Raw genomic sequence first — 26,019 nt, 5'->3', positions numbered from 1 at the left:
AGCTTAAGAGAAAAACTGATGATTTTACTAACAGAAGTCCACATCAGTTTTCCTAGGATGGGTTCAATTGTTTGTTACAGGTTTTATATAACTGTTCTGAATCGGAAAACTTAAAACATGTTGACTACGATACAATAACCCTATATGCAAAACAGAAAAAGAGACACAGAAATACAGAACAGACTTTTGAACTCTGTGGGAGAAGGTGAGGGTGGGATGTTTCAAAAGAACAGCATGTATACTATCTATGGTGAAACAGATCACCAGCCCAGGTGGGATGCATGAGACAAGTGCTCGGGCCTGGTGCACTGGGAAGACCCAGAGGAATCGGGTGGAGAGGGAGGTGGGAGGGGGGATCGGGATGGGGAATACGTGTAAATCTATGGCTGATTCATATCAATGTATGACAAAACCCACTGAAATGTTGTGAAGTAATTAGCCTCCAACTAATAAAAAAAAAAATTAAAAAAAAACAAACATGTTGACTAAATCCTTTCTTTCAGAACAGAGTTTTAGATTTATGAAATGTTTTATTTGAAAAAGGTCAGTTCAGTACCATAGCGATGAAAGCGAAGTCGCTCAGTCATGTCCGACTCTTTGCAACCCCATGGACAGTAGCCTGCCATGCTCCTCCATCCATGGGATTTTCCAGGCAAGAATACTAGAGTGGGTTGCCATTTCCTTTTCCAGCAGATCTCCTGACCCAGGGATTGAACCTGGGTCTCCTGCATTGCAGGCAGACACTTTAACATCTGAACCACCAAGGAAGCCCACCATACAGATATTAGGCAATTAATAGAGATATGTTGAATTTTTTACAAGCTGACAGCTAATAAGCTATTTCAGATATTACTTTTCTAAAAGGAATGAGCAAGCCACTCAATATATGTCAGAAAACTTAAAAATAAAGATCACTTATGTCACATCATGTAATCTATCCCTGATTATTCTCCTAGTATTCTAAAAATTAAAGGTTTTTCTTCACTTAATATAAAAATGATGTTAATTATTCAATTTGATTTCACATTTGTGGAATATCTACTATGTGTAAGGCAAATACTGATGTTAAGTAAAGGAAGTGACCCAAAGTGACCTCATCTGAGACACTCTACTTAAGACCCAGTGAAGGGAAATTTACAAGTACAAGAAGGCTAACCATTTGGAAAATACTATCAGTAAAGTGCAAGCAACCTCTGGCTTCCTAAACTGGTGAGGTTCCAGAAGTTCATTAGAAAGCTGTTTACCACCTTTATTTGCCCAGGAAAGCAACGTCATAAATGGAGGCTGGTTGCCAAATGAGCCCTCCTAACACGGCACTAGAATATCCACCCCACGTTCTAGGAGCAAGAAGTTATGATGGACAGGGAACACTGCAGTTTCCCAGGCCCTTGCCAGATCCAGAGCCCTCCTGCAGTCAAGTCCTGGATAAAAGAGAATCTTCAGTTTGCATTCTCCCTTCCCGTGCACTCAAAGCTCCACTATTTTCTAGCCTCTCAGTGCCTAAGACCGAGTTCCGTAGTATTCACCCAGTTCCAGGTCACTGCCACAAATTGCACAGATGAAGCTAATTCAGTGCCACCCCACCTATTCCACCTTTTATCCAAACCTTACAGTTTTCTACCCCGGATAAAAGACCCTAACTAAACTAACCCATGCTGATGTGTAAATGATTGTGCCTTAAGGCTCCAAAGACACTAGGGTAACTTTTAAAGAAAATATTTGTTAAGCCAAGTACAGAGAAATAACAGACTAACAGCAGTAATGACAGGGGGTGGGGGAGTATGAGAGAATAATGAGCATATATTGAGCACCAATGATGCCAGGAACTGACACTGGTTCACTGGAGCCTCTAAACAGCACCAGTGGGTAGGTGTATTATTCCCCTAGTTTTACAGAAGAAAATGTGGGGTTTGGAGAGGTTTATGCATCTTACCGAGTGGTGGGAGATACTCACCTGGTCCTCTTTGCCTTGGCAAAATCAACCTGTGTGGTCTTTGGCCCAGGGGCAGGCAGTTCACCTAAACCATTCTTTTCTATACTACTTTTTTCCTCTTCCTTTGTATTCAAACTACAGATCTGGTAAAAGCAAAATGTTGTTGGTTTTTTTTCCCCCCATTAGTGTGATAACAGAGACAATACGAAAACTAAGGCAGCACTGGCCGACTGCTACTAAAGCATGTTTTTATAAATGAAACTGCTTCACAGCGGGGTGTGGATCAGGAACTGTTTATATTCTAGGTTCTGATAAATGGAGAAGAGGATGTTAGCTTAACTTCTTCAGTGTATTCATCACCCAAGTATCAGTATGTATCTATGTAACACATGTGTCATAGGTCCTTTTCCAAACTTCTACAACTCAATAAATAAGACACCCTTTAGGTTAATTCGGGTGCTATCATTTGTAGAACAGTTGACTTTAAAACTAGTCATCTCCTTACTATAGTTTTACATAGTACAACTCATCCAAGAAGGCAGGCATCAAAAAAAAGAACCTACTTACTAAACCCTTTCATTCTGTACTCTACGCTCCTTTTATCTTAAAGATACAGGGGAAAAAAAGTCTCCCCCTGCAGAAATGGAGGGGACCCTGCGTACCAAGCCAGGAACTGGGTCCAGCAGCTCACAGATTTTCTGAATGGCTGATCACTCATCTTCCCAACTGCCGATTATTGACTGCATCCATGTGGACACTGGAACTTTTTGCCTGATCATACCAATCTGATTTGCCTTTAAGGACCCACCTCCCTCCCCGTCTCAGTCCACACTATTTAGGCTGGAGGTCCTCAAGTCCTGGACTCCAAGGATACACACATGAGCTGGCTAAGCCCTTTCACCTCCTGGCCACAGTAGGCAGTGTGAGGATCCAAGTCATTCCCGTGAGACTCACCCCCAAGAACTGTGAAGAGAACAGATGCAAGAGCTGCTGGGGCCACCAGGTAGAGAGAATCCACCTGAAGGAGAAGTTGCCCAAGGTCAAGCACTTCTGAGGGAAGAAAAGAAAGAAGGACGGAAGGGCAGAGACAGAGATCTGATGGCATTGCTTCTGAGGCTCTGGATCCAGGCTGCCCTGGGGTTCTGCCAGGTATGCGAGCAAAAACACTCTCCCTTGAAGCCATATCCAGGAGGAGGTGAGCTCCATCACAAGGCAGTCCCCGATGCCCATGCTGAATCTCCCTCACTAGATACCTCCATTCCCACCCAGCTCCCCTCAAACTATGGCGAGGGGAACACAGTGCCCTTCAGCGCCCGAGCCTGGCCCACCCACGGAGCCAGCCAGCAGCAGTCAAGTCTCCTGGGTCCCGGTCCACCAGCCATCAGTTCTCCAAGTCTTCACATTCCCCCTCTGCCCCGCCTGCCTTCTTTCCCAAAGGCCTCTTGCCCCAAGTGGACAGTCTTCCAGACAAGGAGCTTTGAGTCCGACCTGTGGGTGGCTGGTTGACTTTAAAGGGAGTAGAAAGAAAAAGAAAGAAAGTGAAGTCGCTCAGTCGTATCCAACTCCTTGCGACTTCATGGACTGTAGCCCGCCAGGCTCCCCTGTCCATGGGATTTTTCCAGGCCAGAATACTGGAGTGGGTTGTCATGTCTTTCTCCAGGGGATCTTCCCCACCCAGGGATCGAACCTGGGTCTCCCGCGTTGCAGGCAGATGCTTCACCCTCTGAGCCACCAGGGAAGCCCTTAAAGGGTGTGACTGTGCTTCAGTCTGTCAAGGTCCAGAGCACACAGCAGATCTGCATCCCTTGGAATCATCCATTTCACAGGTTCAAGAACCACCCTGTCACTTGAACAAAGATCTTTCTTCAAAATGACTCTACACAGCACTTTCTACCTTTTTTTTTTTTTTTTTTTTTAGGACATTAGACAGCCATGGAGTCATTGAGAGAAAATGAGCAGAGAGAGCTGACAGGACAAGTCTACTGATGCTTCAATTCAGTTCAGTGTCGCTCAGTCATGTCCGACTCTTTGCAACCCCATGGACTGCAGCACGCCAGGCCTCCCTGTCCATCACTAACTCCCGGACTTTACTCAAACTCATGTCCATCGAGTCGGAGACGCCACTGACGCTACTGCTGGTACAAACCACAAAGACTGTCCCAACAGCTGCTACAAGGAGGTAATTAAGCCTCTGTATTTATCTCCTGAGCAAAGGAATTCCCACGGTTTTATTCCCTTAAACAGTGATACGTATGCTACCCAGTAGTGACATTTATCTTCTGTATATATTTACTATCTCCCCAACCAAGAGGAAACGTCTCTGGAGGGTGGGGGCCTGGGTTCCCAGAATCTAGAACAGATCCCTGTGAGTGTAGCAAATGGTCAGCAAGCACCGTCCACTGAGGAGGAGAATCAGAGGAAGCTTCTATGTCATGTCACGTTCTCTGGTAATAGACCCTTACTTCTCAGTGGTTCGGTCCCAAAGGAGAGTCTCCATGCAAGGGGACAGAAATCCACTGCCAGAAAACAGCACCCAGTATTAACAAGAAACACCGGTCATGACCCAGTTAGGGCTCTAACTGTACACCGGCTCTTCAGGAACTGCCGCAGAGCATCACTGATTTCTTATTTCTGTGCACGTCTGCACTTCTCCCCTAGGAGGCCAGTCTACAGCTTTTTCCTTTTAAGAATCAATCTATGTCCCCTGCAAGGTTCTGAAATAAATAAATAAGCAAGGTCATGGCTGAAAATTCAGAGACGTGAGTTTTCACTTTTTGTAGTGCTATTAGGCCATCTTATTTCCTGAGCCTTTATCACTGAGTCTTCCCTTTATCCCAAGGGTAATAATTGAGGGCTCTGGAGACCATGGACTGGAAATCATGGACCTCCTTGCTCGAAGGTGAAGCGTGAGTACCATTGTGTTTCTCTGTGACGACAAGGCCACAACTTGCGGTAGCTTTTTGGAAAGGTTTTATGATCCCCAAACAGAATGAGAATTAATGTTAAATCCCTTTGTTGTTTAATAGTGCTTACTTGGTTATGACTCCAGTAAAATGTTGTTCTAAAATAAAGAACAACAACAAAAAAGAAAACCATATTACATTTTTCCATTATGGCAAGTAAAGAATATGCAGGTTCTTGATACTCTTGAGTTGGGTGTGGCTTATATAATTGGGAAAGATTGAAGGCAGGAGGAGAAGGGGATGACAGAGGATGAGATGGTTGGATGGCATCACCGACTCAATGGACATGAGTTTGAGTAAACTCCGGAAGTTGGTGATGGACAGGGAGGCCTGGCATGCTGCAGTTCATGGGGTCGCAAAGAGTCAGACGCAACTGAGCGACTGAACTGAACCGATATATTATTGAAAGTTTTTACTAGATGCGATTTCTTATGCCAGATGGCAGTAATGCTTGGGTGCTCAGGGAAGCCCATGTTGCCTGGGGGGTGGGTCATGACAGTGGTTGGCTGGGGACATCAAAGAGCAGACTGGCGGGCCTGACTTGGGTGGGCTTAGTCCAATTTCTAAGCACTCACATTTGTGGACATGCTAGGATCCATACCCTAAGCTTTCAGAGTGGCAGGCTGGCTGCCTTCTGCTGCCATGTCAGCTTTGATTCAACTTTGATAGACTATAGTCTTGCAAAGGAATTCTTACATTTCCTTTCTTTTCCTACACTAACATTCTATACATAATAAGTGGTGAGTTTTTACATACTTTAAACCTTCCTTCCTGCTTAGGCACTACTGCAAATCTGTTTCACAAATGTGGATATTGGCTATATGTGACAATATCAATCTTAAAAGTATATAGGAAAACAAAACTTAAATCTCCTTCACTGTGTTCAATAAGCAGTCTTCCTAATTGCCCCATGATTATGTTAACAAATACAGTCTTCAAAATGTACACCTCCTCACAGAACCCCTTTCCAAAGACCACGCTTGCCCCACTCGGACATCAGGGAAGAAATTGGAAGCTCATAAAAACTATGTTCTCCATAAATTACAGCTGGAACAGCTGGGTCACCAGGTTTCCTCCCATTTTCATCCCTATCTTGGCTCTGAGAAGTGCCATCAAAACAGAATCTCTCCCCTGAGTCCTTACAGGAGGAGGTCAGACTGCATTTCCTACTTCTGTTTACCTTCCGATAGCGCTCAACTAAAAAGAGGAAAAGTGAAATACTGTCTTTTTCCAGAAGGGAAAATATTTTCATCCACTTGGTGTCTCTATTTATTATAGACATTTTTAAAATACCATTATCTAATAGCAGAGAAAGGTAATCCCAACGCACTTCTCTACCACTTTACAAAACAACTCTATGAGAGCCATGTGGTTTCACACACAGCGGCAAAGCAAAGACCCACATTAAGAACTTTCCCAAAGGTGGTTCTTCTCTTCATAGCCAAGCATCCGGGCTCTTAACACTGCTTCATAACTTAAAGTCCAAAATCTCCGTATAGGCAAAAGATCCTGTATAACCTGGCCCCTGCCAACCACCCCAGACCCATCCTCCCTTGCTTTCCCTCTTACTAACCAAATTCTAGCTGCCCACACAATCTTCCTCCAAGCACCTTCTGCTGTGGTATCCTCCGCCCATAACTATCCGCCACCTCCCTTACTTCCTCTCCTCAGGAACCTGGCCAACTTCTGTTCGGTCTTTGCATTTCATCCTACTATGTGTCACCTCTTCAGGAAAGCCTTCCTACCTCTCTCCTTCCTGCATGATCAGGTTGGGACCTCTTGCAATTCATTCTTGTAGTTCAATGTATCTCTATACTCCTCTGAATGTGTCATCACAACTGCAATGGATAATTATGTGTGTATTTTTTTAACTTAATGAAAGTTTCTCCTACTAGATCATAAGGTCTATAAGAATTGATCTTTCATCGAGGTGTTAAAAGATACTATGTCTACCACAGGGTAAATATTTAATAAATATGTGAGGATGGGAGAGAGAAAAGAAGAGGGATGAGCTACCAAATTCAGCGGTATTGGGTTGGAAGGAGACCTTTCAGCAACACATATATATTTGGGGCTGGTTCATCACCTAAAACATTCTAACCAAATCTTTCCCCTATTCCAAGACACCTGGGAAAGAACTTCAGGACAAGCAGATGGAGCAGCTCTTCAGTGTTGAGGAAAACCATGGAACATGGCAATTAGAGATCTGGAGCCAGTCACCTAGGGACAAAATCCCAGCTCTGCCACTCACCAGCTGTGTGACCTCAAGCAACTCCCCACTCTTTCTGGGCCTCCACTGATCCATCTATAAAATATGAGGCTAAGAATTTGTGTTCCTTCCTGTCACAAAGATTATGAAGTAACGTCTGTGAAACAGTAACAGGCACAAGACTAAGATTTTACTGCTCTTATTGTCATTAATCAAGGAACATTAAAAGTTTTATCAATTCCACTGGATGTACCATAAGGCAAGAACTAGTATCTTGCCTTTTCCTTATGTAAGGCATACATCCCACTAGGGTATATTCACAAACGACTAGATGCTCTGAGAACAATTTGTTTTCCTGTCCAGAGAGATCCTAACCTAGACTAACTGCAGGATGCACAGCTTTACTTTCACAGGAGTTTAACAACATGATTGAAGTCAAGAGACACGTACAGAACGCATAAGATATGATCTGAAATACATTCACTTATGAGCTCTTGGAACTAAGCCCTAAATAAACTAACCCACGCCTACTCATTGTATCTTTTTAGATTCTTTTCTCCAACTAATACTGGCACATCCCTCCAGCTGTCCCTCCAAAGCAATACTGAGACAGACTCGTTGACATGGCTGGTGCTGAAGGAATGCCAGACTCAACCACGAACCACTGGTCTGAGCATGTTTTGTACCTGGTACTGGGGCTCTGATGGGGCCTGACTCCTGGTAGAGCAGTGGGTACCCTGGAAACTCTGGCCCTGGCAGAAATCAGCCGCCTGTTAGCCAACTCTGCCATTTAATAACTGTGGACAGAATCAGGACTGCAGGCAAATTACTTAAACATCCTGTAAGAATTTCCCATACATAAAACACAACTATACTGTAGGCCTACTTCACAGAAGATGCAGTGTTAAAGAATCTGCCTGCCAACACAGGAGACACAAGAGACTCAGTTTCGATTCGAGATGGGAAGATCCCCTGGAGAAGGAAATGGCAACCCACTCCAGTATTCTTGCCTGGAGCAGAGGAGCCTGGCAGGCTACAGTCCATGAGGTTGCAAAGAGTTGGACACTACTAAGCAGCTGAGAGTGAGCACACACACAGCATATACCTTTATATAGTTATATAAATAAATATAAAAAATGCATATATAACAATACATTCTGTCAAAATTGCTGTGAGATTTAAAGTGAAATAATGCACATAGTCTGTAACGTTTAGTTGACACTGTGTAAGGAATGTCCAGCAGATAGATCCACTTTGTCTCCTTCTGCTACTACCATGCTGTTCATGAAATAATAGCAGTAATGACAGAAATGAAATGAAGCTCTAGAATATAGGAAATACATAATTATAAGGGTCTTGTAAATTATAACATGTTCCTCAAAATATCAACAACAGAAGTAACAATGATGTATAGTGGGGCCCCTGCTGAGGAAGAACTTTTTTAAGTAGGACCAACATTTAAAAGTTGCTAGAAATACCTCTCTCTAGCAATCAAAGAGGTCTTAAAGGGCTTCCCACCGGTAAGAAGGGAGTGATAGATCAGGATTATGCCTGACACCAACGTAATCTGTCACACTAAACTTGTCTTCTTAACTTCACTCGTTATGAGAAATCAGAAAAATGGGTAGGAAATGACAGAGGCAAAGAAGAGCTGCAATGTCATTATGGAGACGAGGAGGAAGATGAGGCTTTAACATTTCATTCCCAACTTCCAGCTGGTGTTGCTTTCCTAAACTAGACTTCTAAAGCACGTGTGCGTGCTACATCACTTCAGACACTTCCGTCTCTTTGCGACCCCATGGACTGTGGCCCATCAGGCTCCTCTGTCCATGGGATTCTCCAGGCACGGATACTGGAGTGGGTTGCCATGCCCTCCTCCAGGGGATCTTCCAGATCCAAGGATCGAATCTGCCTCTCTTACATCTCCTGGATTCCCAGGTGGGTTCTTTACCACTAGTGCCACCACAAACAGCCTTCCACTGCAGGGTTTAAGGGCCAGGTGACTTGAATCCAAATTATACTGATGTGTGACTGTGGACAAGTCACTTAATCTCTCACGGCGCAGTTTATTCGTCCAGAAAATGCAAATGATAATAAACTTACTTTGGAAAGTATTGTAGTAAACAAATAAGTTAATACATAATACTTAGAACAGTGCCCAAACATAACAAATGCTCTGTATGTTGTCATTAATACTAGTTATAAAGTGTCAAACAAACCCAAAGAAAATGAGATCAGATTTGTGGTTACCAGAGAGGGCAGGGAGGAGGGGGAAATGGATGAAGGCAGTCAAAAGGTACAAACTTCCAGCTTAAGATAAATAAGTACTAAGGATAGAATACACAACATGATAAATACTATTAACACTGCAGCAGAGTATATCTGAAAGTTGTGACATTAATCCCTAGGAGTTCTCTTCATAAGAAATTTTTTTTAATTTCTTTTTAAAAATTTATTTATTTATTTTAATTGGAGATTGATTATTTTACAGTATTGTAGTGGTTTTGCCATACACTGACATGAATCAGCCACGGGTGTACATGTGTCCCCCATCCCGAACCCCCCTTCCACCTCCCTCCCCATCCCATCCCTCAGGGTCATCCCAGTGCACTGGCTTTGAGCACCCTGTCTCATGCATCCAACCTGGACTGCTGATCTGTTTCACACATGGTAATAATCATGTTTCAATGCTATTCTCTCAAATCATCCCACCCTCCCCTTCTCCCACAGAGTCCAAAAGTCTGTTCTTTATATCTGTGTCTCTTTTGCTGTCTCACATATAGGGTCATCGTTTCCATCTTTTAAATTCCATATATATGTGTTAATATACTGTACTGGTGTTTTTCTTTCTGACTTACTTCACTCTGTATAACGAGACGATGGATGTTCATTAAACTTACGATGATCACTTCATGACATTCCTAAATCATTCTGCTGTGCAACTTAAACTTATACAGTGCTCGATGTCAATTATACCTCAATTGAACTGGAAGAAAACTAAAATGATAAAACAAAATAAAATAATAAAATAGGGGTAAGAGGACCCAGGAATTGGTTGGCCTCAGGTCAAAGGTGAGACGGTACAACTTAGCCAAGAGAGCCCAGCTCAGGGCAGCCCCAGGAGGACCACCATCAGCATGTTCAGCCTCACATAACGTACCTTCAGAAGGCGGAATGTGCATAGCGGTTTAACAAAAATGTAATTCAAAGGCAGGGGAGTGAAGGTCAAGTCCTATCACAGTAGATACTACCACAAAAAAGGTCACAGACATTTGCACACAAACCTAGCACAAAGTTCTAGCATCAAATACAAACACAATCTGTGTAGCTGCTTGAAACTCAAGTTAGCCTTCAACTCCTAGAAAGGAAAAAAAAAAAAAACAACTAGATTTTAAAATATGGACGGGGCACTTACAAAATACACCACTCAAAATGCCATCCAGATATAACTAAGAGGATTATGTTATAAAAAGGGCCGTTGAGAATCATTAGCAACATTAACCAAAAATAAAATATCCTTTAAGCAGTCAACACAAACAAAAGCTCCGCTGTCCCAGATCCATTTGTTCCTAATTCAATTATTCTCCAACTCTCTTTTTCAGGTGATTTCAAAAAATAAGCTTTCTGTGATTATGAGAATACATCTTTATGACCCTAAAGGTTATTGTTCTTCTCTAATTAAAAGATGAACTGTATCAATATAGAAGCTCACCAAGTTGCTACCTCCATTTTTTTTTTTTTTTTAATCTGTGAGGATCACTTTGTGAGAATAAAGCCAAGCCAAGCTTGGAAATCCTTATGATAAATCTTAGGTATTGTGAGATCTAGGTTTCAAAAGACTAAGGAAATAATTCCATGACCTCTCTTCCATGGTGGCTGTAAATAAGATGGATATTTACAGAGGAAAGATTATTCTACTGAAGAAAAGGCATTCTTTATATAATTAAGTTCAACAGAAGATTACTCACTCCCTTTGTAGAACACCAGGTGTGCGTACTCTGTAGTGTCCAACTCTTAGTGACCCCAAGAACTGTAGCCCGCCAAGCTCCTCTGTCCATGGCATTTTCCAGGCAGGAATACTGAAGTAGGTTGCCATTCCCTTCTCTCGGGGATCTTCCCAACCCAGGGAAGGTGGATTCTTTACCACTGAACCACCTGAGAAGCCCAGTAAACCACAACTGTCTGCTAATTGTCTTTTTTTTCCTTTGGTTGAGCTGGTTATTATACATCTACTCATACTAAATGAACTTAGACCATTTCTAAAGACTATGTTATCACTGAAACTTAGTATCATCAGATTAACTTTGGTGGAAGAATTTTAGAGTTCCTCTGCTTATCTTTGACTCCAGAGGGAAATAAAATGTATGTGAAAGAACAGATATGTGTATAAACTATACTAGATGAAGGTATATGTGTGTGTGTGTGTGTGTGTGTGTATACAACATATGTTGAAGCAACACAAAATATCAAAAAACTATAGGAACCAATCATTTAAACTTCACTGTGAAAAAAAATTTGTATTTAAAAAAAATGCTCAACTTTATTTTCTCTGCTCAGTTCCCAGAAGGAGAAGTGAAATAGCTGAAAGGCAAATAGCAGGAGGGCAGTGAATGAAGAGCCAAGACCTAAATAATATACCACCTGGTTAGTTCTGTAACAGAGATACACAGATGAACCATAATTGGTCATGCAAGATATACAAAGACCCATGCAATGGCAAAGTCCATACAGGTCTTCCTCATATTCTAGCATCTACCCAAGGAAAAAAATGCTGAAGCTGGAGGAAATGAAAATGTCAGGTAGAAAGGAACAGATTAAGAAAACTTTACAAAGCCGAGTCTTCCTTGAAAAGAGGCAGAGGGAGGGGGCTGTCTCAGAAACTGACAATGTGGTTTTCCCTCCCATCTCTGCCTGTTCCCCTCATTCTCACTCAGCTGACTCCCTATGAGCAGGGCAGGAAGTCAAAAAAGCAGCAGCCTGAGGAGATCCAACTGTCCATCCTAAAGGAGATCAGTCCTGGATGTTCATTGGAAGGACTGATGCTGAAGCTGAAGCTCCAATACTTTGGCCGCCTGATGCAAAGAACTGACTCATTGGAAAAGACCCTGATGCTGGGAGGGATTGGGGGCAGGAGGAGAAGGGGACGACAGAGGATGAGATGGTTGGATGGCATCACCGACTCGATGGACATGAGTTTGAGTAAACTCCAGGAGTTGGTGATGGACAGGGAGGCCTGGTGTGCTGCAATTCATGGGGTCACAAAGAGTCAGACACGACTGAGTGACTGAACTGAACTGAACTGAGGCTAATGTAAACACAGGCTACCTAGGGGCCAAAGGGAGCAGAGAGGTACTGGGGCGATGACCAAAGTGCGGAAGTCAGTGTTGGTTTGCTTGAAACCATTGAGTTGAAACAGCACATGCGCAAGGCCAGTGAGAACCAGGTGAGGTCCCAACCTCAGGAGGACCCCATCACTGCCCCTCGCCTCCAGCTTCCTTTTGAAAGTCAAGGGAGGCACAGAAGGGAGAGGGAGGCGCAGTTCATGACTGTCCTCAGCCAAGAGACAGCGGGGCGCGCAGATCTAGGGTGTTCCCACCTCCAGGGAGCTTTGGCAACAGCTCTGTAACGACACAGAACTTGTCTCCAAAATCTATTTCAATTGCAAAAGAGATTTTGGAAAACACTCAGACTTCTAGCTTGGTGTGGAAAATATCATTCAAAAACAACTACAGAAATGTTGAATTTTTCTTTTATCAAAAGCTGTTTTACATTTCAATAAAAGAACAGGAGTCAAAAAAAAAGGTCCAGATAGAATATTGCTTCTATTCTGAGAGAATATCAAGTTGTAGTTTTCAGAAACTGATCATGTATTCATGCATGGGTCAACTTTGTGTCTGACAGAGAATGCATATCGCAACATTTGAGGCATGACGCCCTAAGACAGAAAACTGCCAACAAAGTCCTTCAATTCCAAACCCTTGCATTATCTATTTCCCCAAATATTTAATCACTTTCACATCAGGTGCCGTGAAAATCTGTGTAACAAAAATATGTAGGGGGTTCTTGTTTTATCTGGTTTTTTTCTTTAAACTGACAAACGTATGTCTTGTCCTTTTGTTTCATGAACACTCACTGCTTTCAGTACCTAATACTGCTGAGATAACAACTATTTTACTCAAGAAGAATCCAAAATAGCTGCCAAGAATATGAGCTTTTACATAAAAAAGAATGAAATAATGCCATTTGCAGCAACATGAATGGACCTAGAGTTTATAACCATAAGTAAAGTAATTCAGAAAAATAAATACCATGTCACTTATATGTGGAATCTAAAATATGACACAAACATATATGAAACAGGAACAGACTCACAGACATAGAGAATAGGCTTGTGGTTTCCAAGGAGGAGGGAAGGATGGATTGAAAGCTTGCTGTTAGCAGATGCAATCTGGTATATATAGAATGGATAAACAACAAGGTCCTACTGTATACCACAGGAAACTCTATTCAATATCCTGTGATAAATCATAATGGAAAATATGAAAAAACATAAATATAACTGAACCAGTTTTACAGCAGAAATTAACACAATATTGTAAGTCAACTATACTGCAATTTAAAAAAAACATTTTTTAAAGACAGTATCACAGTAAATAAGGGGCAACTGGGCACCCAAGGGCCCAGCACCCTCAACCATGTTGCATACATGCAAATTGAAAACTTAACCTTCCCTCTCACTCCCAAAGGAAAATATCTTTTAGTAAAAGCATTTCGAACCAGAACCAGGAAAAAATCAAAACGTAAGTAAGGAATGTGCTGTAATTTATTCCTTTCACTCTCCCTTTTCCTGAAGGTCCAGTCTCATCACTGGTCTTAAAAATCTGTCCATGTGCCCCTCCCCAGGGTCAGTCACCCACCAACTTCAGGCTCTAATGACTGTCCTGGCCTCCGAGCAGTCTCCTGCCCTTGTTGTGACATCATCCTTCCAAGACTCAAGTCTCCCTGCTCAAATGCCTCTGGGGCCCTACATAGACTTGCTCCTCAACCCTCAGAGTTCCCACACCTTCATTTGCACCTTCATTTCCCGATCTCCCCACCCAACACCCTAGGCTTTAGTCCCACTACTGATGCCCCATTTCCTGAATTCACAGGGCACATGTTCACCTGGGAGCACCCTCAAATTGCTGCCATCCAGCCAGCTCCTCACCTACACCACACCCACGCCATCTCTTCAGTGGATGCTACAATTTCCCTGCTCTCTGGGCCCACCCCCACCCATGTCTTTAAGGACTGCAGTTCAGTTTAGTTGCTCAGTCGTGTCCAACTCTTTGTGACCCCATGGACTGCAGCATGCCAGGCCTCTCTGTCCATCACCAACTCCCGGAGTTTACTCAAACTCATGTCCATCGAATCAGTGATGCCATCCAACCATCTCATCCTCTGTCATCCCCTTCTCCTCCCACCTTCAATCCCTCCCAGCATCAGGGTATTTTCTAATGAGTCAGTTCTTCGAATCAGGTGGCCAAAGTATTGGAGTTTCAGCTTCAGCATCAGTCCTTCCAATGAATATTCAGGACTGATCTCCTTTAGGATGGACTGGTTGGATCTCCTCACAGTCCGAGGGACTCTCAAGAGTATTCTCCAACACCACAGTTCAAAAGCATCAATTCTTTAGTGCTCAGCTTTCTTTATAATCCAACTCTCACATCCATACATGACTACTGGAAAAACCACAGCTTTGACTAGATGGGCCCTTGTTGGCAAAGTAATGTCTTTTCTTTTTAATATGCCATCTACGTTGGTCATAGCTTTTCTTCCAAGGAGCAAGCGTCTTTTAATTTCATGGCTGCAGTCACCATCTGCAGTGATTTTGGAGCCCCCAAAAATAAAGTCTGTCACTGTTTCCACTGTGTCCCCATCTATTTGCCATGAAGTTATGGGACCAGATGCCATGATCTTAGTTTTCTGAATGTTGAGTTTTAAGCCAACTTTTTCACTCTCCTCTTTCACTTTCATCAAGAGGCTTTTTAGTTCCTCTTCACTTTCTGACATAAGGGTGGTGTCCTCTGTGTATCTGAGGTTATTGATATTTCTTCCGGCAATCTTGATTCCAGCTTGTGCTTTTCATCCAGCCCAACTTTTCTCATGATGTACTCTGCATATAAATAGGACTGCATCCATCAATTAACCACCTCTTCTCCTTTAGTTTCAACCTCTCCCTCTCTACAGGCTCTGACACTTCAACCCCCTGAGGTGATCTCCACTGGAAACAAAACCAACAGCCTGCCCAGATCCCATCCCAGCTTGGTTCTTGTGCTCTCAGCACCACTTTCTTTTTCCCCGGGAAGAGCCAAACTGCTTGACCGGCCTCCCTGTCCCCCCTCCTGTTTCCACACACCCCTCAACCTGTTGCATTCCATCTTCCATCCCACCACTCCTGACGCTGCTATTCTGTGAAATGTATCCATATCCAATGTGTCCAGGTAACACTCTCCTGGCACTAGGAAGGGAGAGGCAAAGTCAAACATGAACTCTCTGAGTCAGAAGTTCAAGCTGGTAGCTAAATTCAGCCCAGAAATATATTTCATTTGATCTGTGTTGCAGTTTAAAAACAAAATGAACTATTTGCCCAAAATGCAAGACTCTGGAGCCATCACACAAAAATCCAGACTTTTTTTGGCTTCTATTAAAGAATCTAGAAACTCTGGCTGCACTGCTTCTTTCAGTGAATGATAATGATCAGCTGGAGGGAGAAGGAGCTGCCCCTGGAATGGAGCCCCTGGCGCCTTCCTTCAGTCACTGCCGGCCCCAGCTCCTGTGCGCATTTACTTTGATGGCCCCTGTGGGTAATGGAGTTTGAACACATGCTCCAGATCACTGCTGTCTGATAAAATAAAAATGTGGCACACACACAACTGAAAATTTTCCAGCAGCCACTCTTTTTAAACGAAAAGAAATGGGTAAAATTAACTTTAATAATATATTTTATTTAATCCAGTATATCCACATTAGTATTTTCAATGTGCAAGTGATATAAGAAATTAGTAGTAAGATATTCTACCTCCTTTCCTTTGAGCTGAGGCTTCAAAAATCTGGTGTGCGCATTACACTTTCCACATCTCAACATGAACTAGCCACTTCTCCAGGGCTCAGTAGCCAAGCGTCTCTGCCATATGGGATGGCACAGCTCCAGATGCTTAGATTCTGTGGTTGTTATTGTTTAATCACTAAGTTGTGTCTGACTCTTTTGCGGACACATGGACTGTAGCCCACCAGGCTCCTCCGTCCATGGGACTTTCCAGGCAAGAATACTGGAGTGGGTTACCATTTCCTTCTCCAGGGGATCTTCCCAAACCAGGGACTAAACCCACATCTCCTGCATTGCAGGTGGATTCTTTACCACTGAGCCACTGGTAAAGCCCCAGATGCCAGTGGTTAGTTACAAAAATCACCTTGCACTCAGAAATAGAGAAAACGTTAAGGAGAAAGGGAAAACAAGTGGGGCTAAGGAAAAGAGGGATGATGTCAAAGAGCAGGCAGGGTGAGAGTTAGAAAACAGAAGAGTAAGCAGGGACACAGAGGCAATGAACAGCCCCAGTCCAGTCCTCCAAGGGAAGAAACACCCTTGATGGGCAAAAGCCGTTGACAGGCAATGCTGATTTTCTGAAGGAGGCTTTGGTGTTCTAAAAATAGGCTGAACATTAGACAGGTGGTCACTATGAAAAGCAACTGGCAGACGGTCTGAACCCCAGTTCACACACTTGGCACCTCAAGAGGCAGCAGAATGAGTCAGGCTAATGAGGGCAGGATTCTTGATCAAGATGGGATTTTCAATCTAGTTAAAGTAAATGGAGCTGAGGAGAAATGCAACGAAGCAGACAGCAAAGTGATCTTGAGCTAACAGCCAAGAGGAGTTCAAGACTCAGAGATCGTGAGGCAGGACATGTCAAAAGGCATCAGTGAACCAGACGTGGGGGTGTAATTTTAGAGGCCAAACATGGAGACTGGGGTGCAAAACAGATAGCTGGGGTCAGAGATCAGCAACAAGAAAACACATCCCCGAGCCAGGCACCTCAGAAGCAGAAATCGCTCCCCCATCGCCCATGTGAGCTCACTATGGTGGTCATATCCTCCATGTGCCCTCAGATATGAACCAGAATTAAAGCACAGGCTGGGAAAAGCCAATCCAGCAGCTGAGAGAAGAGGGGAATGTCAAAGACGTTTGCCGGGCATAGAAGGACTTGGAAACAAGAAGGCAAGAAGAATATCTTTCTACAACCATAAAGTGATTTTGAAACTTCTCCAAGAGAACTTATCTCTGAACTGCTCCAGCCCATCCATTCATGCCTTCATTCATTCAGCAACAGTTTAAAACGGTCATAAATGGTAACAGTATAAATAATGGTATAAATAACGGTATAAAATGATAATCCATTTTACAATGCTGATTCCATAGGTCCACTGTCCTAAGGCTTGCCAAATTCTACTCCAGCAGTGCAAAATAAGGTGAGATTGCTAATACTGAAGGGGCCTCTCTAAATAAAATCCGTAGGATTAGGAGGCTTGCCTTGATCCTAAAATGTCCATAGTCACATCTATCATGTGTCATAATTTTCCAGATTGGCTAGGACCAAAGAGAATGGGAAATAAGGCTGATGTAAAACATCTCAAAAGAGATTTCATAGGGAAATTGTTCTCTCAAGAACATAATATGCAAGACTTTTAAATCTCATTATAATGAAAATGAAGTTTTCATGTTGCTTGCATTCAGAATAATATTAAACATGAATATTTGGAGACACTGGGGAAATTGTGGCCTGCTATTTTGCGGGAAAAAAAATTATAAGAAACTGGTATACATTGGAGGGGGAAATATATTTGCATACAATCTTGAATTGTTGAGGTTTAGTAATTACTTTTCACGCCTGATTTATAAAAAGCAACGTAAACTAGAAGAAAAGGTTGATAAGGACAAAGACATTTAGATAGCATATAAAGCTCACCATGCAGGGAAAAAGGTAATAGTTTCAACGGTAGCAATAAAATCCACAAATAAAGACAGTAAAGTTTATTTGACAAGTGAAAAAAATGACTTGAAGAAGAATGTCTCATACTTTCCAATAATTAACTTCACAGGAAGATAAGCTTATCATAAACAGGTATGTTTTGCACTATATTTTCATGGAAACAAGCAAGCTTACCTAAAGCAAGTTAAAACAGTATCTATTTCATTCACAAAAAACAACCCCCACCCCCAAAAAAGCCAGTATTCAAATAATGGCCCTCAGTTACCAAGAAAAGGTTTTATTTAGGATGCTTGGTTTTTTGAGGCAGGGAAATATACAGTTTTTAGTAAGTTTTCCAGGAAAATTAATAAATCAAAGCAAAAAAGCTTCAGATTTCAAAAAATTAATTTCTGCTACTCTAAAATAGATGTCTGCTACAAAGCTATAAATAACTATGATTTAACTTAAAAATCCATTACCCTAACTTCTGAATCTGTAGATTTTGTCAATGCTTCCAATGTTATCTACACATACTCTTTACTTGTCATCAGTCTAGAGTTGGCAAATATTTTGATAATCGATACAAGTGAAAAAATCATACTACATGTTACCTTGTGCCAAATATATATTATTAACCTTTAATTTTGTGAAATCATCCCCTATTTCCAAACAATGGGGCAACAGAAAACAAGGAGGAATATTTGTCCTATTTTCTTTACGAACCTGTTACTTCTACTTTATCCCTCAAAGTATTTATTCACTTTTTCACGACAGTGTGCACATATTTGCCAAAAGTTATATAAGATTTTTTTCATTACTATTTAAAGAAGCTGTGATGTCACCAGTACTGCCTGGGTTAATTTTAGGCTACTTTCCCACCACTACAAGGAAAATAATTTACATCAAAGGACCAGCAAAGCCCCTGCTGATTTTTTTCAGCACCCATTTACTTGCAATGGTGGCAGTGGCAAAACTTTAATAAACCACTCAAAAATAATAACAGCACACAACTGCTAGTCTTCATTGAGACAGGTTTCAAGCCCATCTCAATTAACATCTACCTGATAACACTTGCATTTATAAATACAAGATCCGTGTGTATGTGTGTGTGTGTTAGTCACTCAGACATGTCAGACTCTTTGCACCCCCCATGCACTGTAGCCCACCAGGCTCCTCTGTCTGTGGGATTCTCCAAGCAAGAACACTAGAGTGAGAAGGATTCCTTTCTCCAGGGGATCTTCCCAACCCAGGGATCAAACCCTGGTCTCCTGCATTGTAGGCAGATTCTTTACCATCTGAGCTATCAGGGAAGCCCACAAGATCCATAGCTCTACACAAATTCACCAGATACACCTGATATTGAAGGGTTACAGGAAACAATTCCGCTCCAAAGCAAAACTATCATTCCATCTAGCCCTTTCTCTGGAATAACCTGATGATGCCAATATTTTTCAAGAATGCAATCACACATTGAACTGTACATCCTGCTCCAAAATGTCCTGAGATCTAACCCTCACACTTTCACTTTGAAAAAGCTTTGGAAAAGCCGCTAACACTCCTTTTAGGAACTTATTTTTTAGATTACTAGGGAGATTTTAGTAGTTTTAATTATTTACATTAATTTTTTTAAATTTGTGTCTTTCCCAAGTCTCAGTTATGCTATTTTAAGTAAGATTAAAGACACCTAAAAAATAGATAGCAAAAATTACCCAAATCACATTTTTTAAAGTCTTTAATACAGACTTTATTTAAACGATCAGATAATTAATAAAGCCAGATTTACTTCACATCTAGACTTAATCTTAGAAAAGTGTCTTCCACTTTTTATTGGAGCTTTCCTATGTAATTTAGAAATTTTATCACAAGGAACAGATATTCTTCCTACTCTGTTTTGAAACATTCCTATCTTGAAACATTTCATATCCTGAATATTTTACTCACTTTTTTCAAAATAATTTTTACTCCTCTATGAAAGCAATTTTAACAAAATGAATTTGAAAAAAGTAAAGGATTAACATTTATAAACACTGCAAACTTTTGTCGAAACACTTAAAAAACGCAACATATTCATGCCTCACTCTTTAACGGACTTTCTGACTCCAGCGAAGTATAATTTTAGTAACTCATCAAGACAGAATACATAAAATTGGCACATTTTTGATATGCACACAAATTGAGAAAGCCTCTTTCCCAACTGTGTTGCAGAAAATGAAATGCATCTGGTATGACAATATGGCCCAGCACGTGAACTAGAATCAGTGGGAAGAAAGGGGTTTCTTTTTTTTTTTTTTCCAAAGCAGAACCTTTTAAATAATGCACATGCCCGGACAGCAAGGCGTTATTAAGCCTGCTAAGCTGTGTTTCAAAGGTATGTTTGACTTAAAAAAAAAAAAAAAGAAAGAAATACAATAGCAAGAGGGCTGGCAGGGGCAAGGGAGGTAGACTGGTTTGTTCATTTGTAATTATTATACAACAGGGACTTCCAAATCTCTTTCCCAAGCAGTCCAAAATGATTTTTTTGCTTTTGCACCGTATCTCCACCCAGTCTCAGCGTATGTGCACATATGCTGTTGGGGCCTCGTGCTGGGCTGGGGGGTGCAGAGGTGGGGAGAGGGTTGGAGAACATGGCTAATGCCAGGAGCAAGCAGAGAACAAGAGGAAATTTGAGTAACCTGCTTTCTTTTGCAATGAATTTTCTTTTTTGAAAGAAAGGGCTTTTTCTCTAGGCAATCTGAAGATGGATTTAAGGCTTTTAGCATCTTGTCTTTTATGTGTTCCCATCTGTGCTTACGAACTGTGAATAAAACTGAAATCTGCATGTGCGACAATCTCCCTCCCCATGCCCAAGTGTCTTCAGTGAGGAGGTGCAGGGAGAGAAAGGAAAGATCCCAGAGACAGGCTGGAAGCCTGGGAGGGCGCTGCAGAGTCACACCTACTCCTGGACCCCTTAAGGAGTCCTCTTCCAGTTCCAGGTTCCAGCTCCGTCACTTCCTCCTCTCTAGAGGGGTGAGCCAGTTTCCTAGAGTTGGGCGAAGATGCATTTAGGAGACTGAGGAATCCTATCAGTGCATTAGTGAAAGAATGTTGCTAAAAACTGGATGTGGGACTCATAACAGAAAACTGTCCACTTCTCAGGGCACAAGGCTTCCGGGGCAGCAGATGCAGCGAATCAACAATAAAGCCTCGGGGCCTATTTTCCTGTCCACACTCCACCTATCACTTACGCTTTGAAAGATAGTTTAGCCCTTGTATTCCTCCGATGACTGCACTGACATACTGGTTCTTTATAATGAAAAGCTTCTTTAGAACTATAGATGGTATGATCAATAATGTCATTTGTAAATGTGATATAAAAGATACAAAACGATGTACTACAGAGAACAAAGAACAAATTAATTCAGCTAATCAATCACAGAACAGATTCTAGGAAACCAGAATGTATTAATGGGCAAACTTACAAGCATTAATCAATAGGACTCAAGTTATCTCAGAGGCACACGAAGTTTTAAAAGTGGTCAAGCGTAGCTGTAGTGATGGAAAAACATTTTAGAGAATGACAACACTTCTTTTTGTCATATGTTAACCATGCGACCTTGGAAAGATTCTTTAATTTCTTTGAGCATTGATTTCCTAACGTATAAAATAGCAACAAGAACGTCTATCATATAGGGCAGCTGTAAGGATTATATCATGTTAGTGCCCAGAATATTGTGAAGACACAGGTAATAATGTTTGCTTCATATTCTCTCAAATAGGTTTTTTGGTCTTGTGTATAGAACATTCATATTTAAATAGCAGTATTTTTCAAATAAAGGTGATCGTGTCTGAAAATCTTTTGATAAAAATAAATATAGAGATTAATTCTGAATTCCTTTCTATTGCTGTGAAAATATCTTGGTTCAGTGAACTCCAAACTATTCAGTAAGTGAACACTTGCAGAAATATGGTGTCTTTTTAAATAAGTTTTGATCATAAAAGTTAATAAAAACAAATGTAAACAAGTACCCCAGCTCTAAAATTCTTATACATTAGGATTATGTACACACTCAAAAATAAATACTTACAAAATATATAGTATTCATCTACACTGAATTTAAAGCATCTTTCTAAAACCACCTCATTTTGGAACCAGAAACAGGAGTTCTATTCAATTCTCTTTCAAGGCAAAAAGGAAAGGTAGGTTCATTTAGGCTTTTTGTCAATATTAACTCTGCCTACTCCTCTGAGAATACCTGAAACCTTGTTCTAAACCATCAGGTGTTTTCTAGAGCATCAGTAACATCAGATTATTGCAAGCAATTGTGTTTTATGAAACAACAAAACATACTAGTATTCCGATTTACTTTCTGATTACACTAATACATTAGCCAATAAACTTAAAAACTTTCAACTGAAAGCCCGTCTATTCCCATATCTTACCCTTCAACGCACGGCCTTATGTTTTTTGAGACTCAACTTTTTAATCTAATTAAAGTTTTACTGTATATGTCACTAACCTAACATCTAATCAGTCAAGATAATGAGAATTTAAACAATATAAGATGTATTGGGAGAAAAAAAGTTCTTTAGGTCCCTGGCAGAATCCAACTTTCAAAATACTTGCTAGTATGACCACGATTTGATAAACACTTACAAAAGGCAAACACCGCCTCTACAAAACCGAGGGAGTAAAAGCCGCAGCTCAATGGACCGTTTTACAGATTTTTACTTGACTATTGCCTGACCGAAGAGTCAACGTGGTGGACAATGCAGCATAAGTTGAACGCAACTACTTTAGATGATTATAAACCAGAAAAGGCCGTGGGAACACCTGTGTGACTAACTCGGGAGAGACACGCTGTCCACTTGTTAGAAGCGATCCACTCGCAGCAGGAAGTTTTGAGAAGGGAGGGCGGGAAGATGAAGACTTCTGTTTAAAGGGTCTCCCCAAGACATGACCTCACGTTTGCCATCAAGTCGCCTCTTCGCATTTCTAATTTTCCCTGCAAGTGTGTTGGGTGTGCTTGCTTTTCTTTGGACAAGATGAGACTTAGCTAGATCCTTTAAGGGGCTCTCCAAAAAGTGCGCATTTTCTGTCTAACCTTATTTCTCTCCTACTGTGCTGTGCTTAGTCGGTCCGTCCTGCCCAACTCTTTGCTACCCCATGGACTGTGGCCCGCCAGGCTCCTCTGTCCGTGCGATTTCCCAGGCAACAATCCCGGGGTGTTGCCATTTCCTTCCCCAGGGTCCTCTCCTATTGGGCTACCATTAATACTTCCACTTACATCTGCAGCCGAGAAAGCGACCCAAACAAGCTTCTAGCAATAGGTGTTCTTTCTGTCCAAAGTAAAGTCAGAACTTTTCTCTCGCGCTGGTCGAGCCGCAGCACCCCTACCCGCCCCCTCCCGGCCACTCCCGGGGTCCCGATCGCCCACCGCTGGAGGCGTGGCCCGCGCGCCCGTGCTCGGGCCGCGCCCACCTGTCACTCACCCCGCTGCTGCCGCGCTCCGGGCCCTTATCCGAGGTCCGCGGCTCCGCTGGGCTCGCGGCTGGCTCAGCGCGAGGCGGCGGCGGCGGCTCCAGCAGCTGCTCCAAGCAGGCGGTGCCCGGCAGCGAGGAACTCTTCTGATGGCACAGGTGCGCCGCGGTGCCCCGACGCCGCGCGCCCTCATCCCGGGCGCGGTCCCCCCTCGGGGGCGGCTGGGGCGAGGAGGACAGCGAGGATGAGGCGGAGGACGAAGAGGGAGCCGAGTCCGGGGAGCGTCCGCCGGGAGGCGTCGCTCCGGCGGCGGCGGCGGCGGCCTCCGGCCCCTTCCCCGCGGGAAGCAGATGCCCGCGGATCCGGCGGCGCAGTGTGGACCCCGGCTCGGCCCGGCCGGCGCTGCCGGGCTCCAGAGGCTCCGGCGACGAGCAGCACAGGTTGGGCTGCGAGGAGGAGAAGACGCGGTCCAGCACTTGCTTTCGTTTCTTGAAGCCGCTCCACCGGCTGCCCGCGCCACCCAAGCCGGCCGGGGCATCCCGCCGGCCCCCCGGGGGCGGCGGGGAGGGCGACGGGGTGTCCGCAGTGCGGCGCTCGGGGCCCCCCGCACGCGCGCCCCCGCCACCCTTGCTCTTGCCCACCCCCAGCTGCAGGTTCTTCCAGAACCGGGCCTGGAACGATGAGGACGCCGCCGCCACCGCCGACTCGGGCGAGCCCGCCGCGGCCGCCCGGGGCTCCATCCTCCTCCCCTCCGCGCTCCTCCTCTCCCCTCCTCCTCTTCCTTCTTCTCCGCCCTCTCGGGCTGCGCCTCCTCCCGGAGCCCCGCGGCGGCGGCGGCGGCGGCGGCGGACGCAGCAGCACCAGCCGGGAGTGACCGGCGGCTTCGGGGCAGCGCGGGGGCAAGCCGCCCGTGCCGCCGAGGTTTTCCGGCAGCGGGACTCCGGCGCCGCCGCCGCCGCCTCCTCGCGCACCGGCGGGGGTGGGCTGTCACCGCGGCCAGATCGCGGCCGCCGCAAAGTTTGTGGTTCCGAGCGCCGGGGCTCCAGGCCACTGGAGTTCCCCTTCCGCCCGCCCCCAGGCCGCGCCCTGGCCCCCTCTCCTCGCCGGCTCCGGGCTCGGGGAGCGAAGCGCGCTCGGCCGTGCGCTCCCAGCCGCCGCGCCAGAGGACCCCGCAGCCGACGCCCTCCGGGCAGCACCTGTCAGCGGCGGGGGCGGCTGCCTCGGAATGGGGCGCGCGGGCGACTCACGCGACAGGGAGTCCTCGGCGGGCCTGGGACGTACTCCAGCTCCCGGGTGGGAGGGAGAGTGAGACGAGAGCCGGGCGGAGTTGGTTAGGGACCCGAGCCAGCTTGCTCCCCGGGAGCCGGCCACGGTTAGGTACCCACGCAGTTAGCTCTGGGCCGGCAGCGAGACGCGCCCTCCGGCCATCATCTCGGTCCGTTCGATGAAGCGAGCCAGGGTGGGAATCATGCGCCTTCCGTGGGTCCTGCGGAGCATCCAGTGTCCACACCGAGAGGTGAACCCGCCCGAGTCCTGAGGCTGAACGCCGCTGCCCCCGCCCAGCTGCGCGCCCGAGGTCCAGGACCAGAGTTTGATTTCTTCTGTCTTGACTTCATCCCCATCCTCCCCTCCCCGCTCTTTGCTTGTGCCTTTAGTTTCTCCTGCGATCAGGATCTAGAGGTTTCCGGGGGAGTCTGACGATAAAGCAAGCCCTAAAGTTGCAGGGAGTTTACCCGTGTCCCAGGACGTGGAGGATGCGCCCTGCCTCTCATTCCATTCCAAACGCAGAGTATCTTGTTCTTTTCACTCAAGTGCGTTTTCCTTTCGTTACTTACAAAGCAAATGGGAAAGGCTCCTATAGCCTTGGTATCTTCCAAAATCTACTGCTCCGAGGGTCTTCTGAATCTCCTGAGTAGATGACACAGGATCCCTTCCACACCGCAAAATGCGGGAAACTCACAAGAGCCCTGGCACCGTAATGCCTAATTCCAATCTCCTCTAGCTAGCAGTATGCCCTGGATGTGTTACCCACCGCTTTAAGGTTTTTCTTTTTCCATTTGCTTACCTTTATAGCAAATATTTATTGAGCACCTACTATATGTCAAGCAATATGATAGGCTCCGAGGATGCAGCTGTGGACAAGGCCAACAGGGCTCCATCCTCATGCAGCCTATCTTCCAGTGGGAAATCAAACAATTTCTAATAGTGAAAAGTCCCATGGAGAAAATAAAACAGGGCACCATAACGAAGTGGCTGTGGAGGTGGGGTTGCCAGATCAATTGCAGGGCACCCAATGAAATTTGAATTTCAAATACATGACGTATGAATAATGTTTGAGTATCCGTGAGTCCCAAACACTGCTTAAGACTTACTAAAAGACTATTTGTTGTTTATCTGAAATTCCTTGTTTTGTATTTTTATTTTTAAATCTGACAACCCCATACAGAAGG

At 44.0% G+C, this 26,019-nt stretch overlaps 1 protein-coding gene across 10 annotated transcripts in view; it reads right to left on the bottom strand.

Moving 5' to 3' along the window:
- The window catches only part of MCTP1 (multiple C2 and transmembrane domain containing 1), a 558,463-nt gene extending 534,095 nt beyond the window's left edge, over positions 1-24,368 (bottom strand). For 6 of the 10 annotated variants that reach the window (XM_043464640.1, XM_043464643.1, XM_043464642.1 and 3 more), the window contains exon 1: positions 23,581-24,355. In XM_043464640.1, coding sequence (XP_043320575.1) covers positions 23,581-24,309 — 729 coding nt within the window. In that variant the 5' untranslated portion in view covers positions 24,310-24,355. Of the gene's footprint in view, positions 1-23,580 lie in introns of all 10 variants that reach the window. The other 4 variants (XM_043464646.1, XM_043464647.1, XM_043464651.1 and 1 more) reach the window with 3 other exon arrangements.
- Positions 24,369-26,019: the final 1,651 nt, after the last annotated feature.

Source organism: Cervus canadensis, chromosome 4 (genome assembly GCF_019320065.1).
Source record: "Cervus canadensis isolate Bull #8, Minnesota chromosome 4, ASM1932006v1, whole genome shotgun sequence".
Classification (NCBI taxonomy): Eukaryota; Metazoa; Chordata; class Mammalia; order Artiodactyla; family Cervidae; genus Cervus; species Cervus canadensis.
The sequence above is the reverse complement of the archived record's forward strand: the minus strand, read 5'-3'. Positions and strand labels throughout refer to the sequence as shown.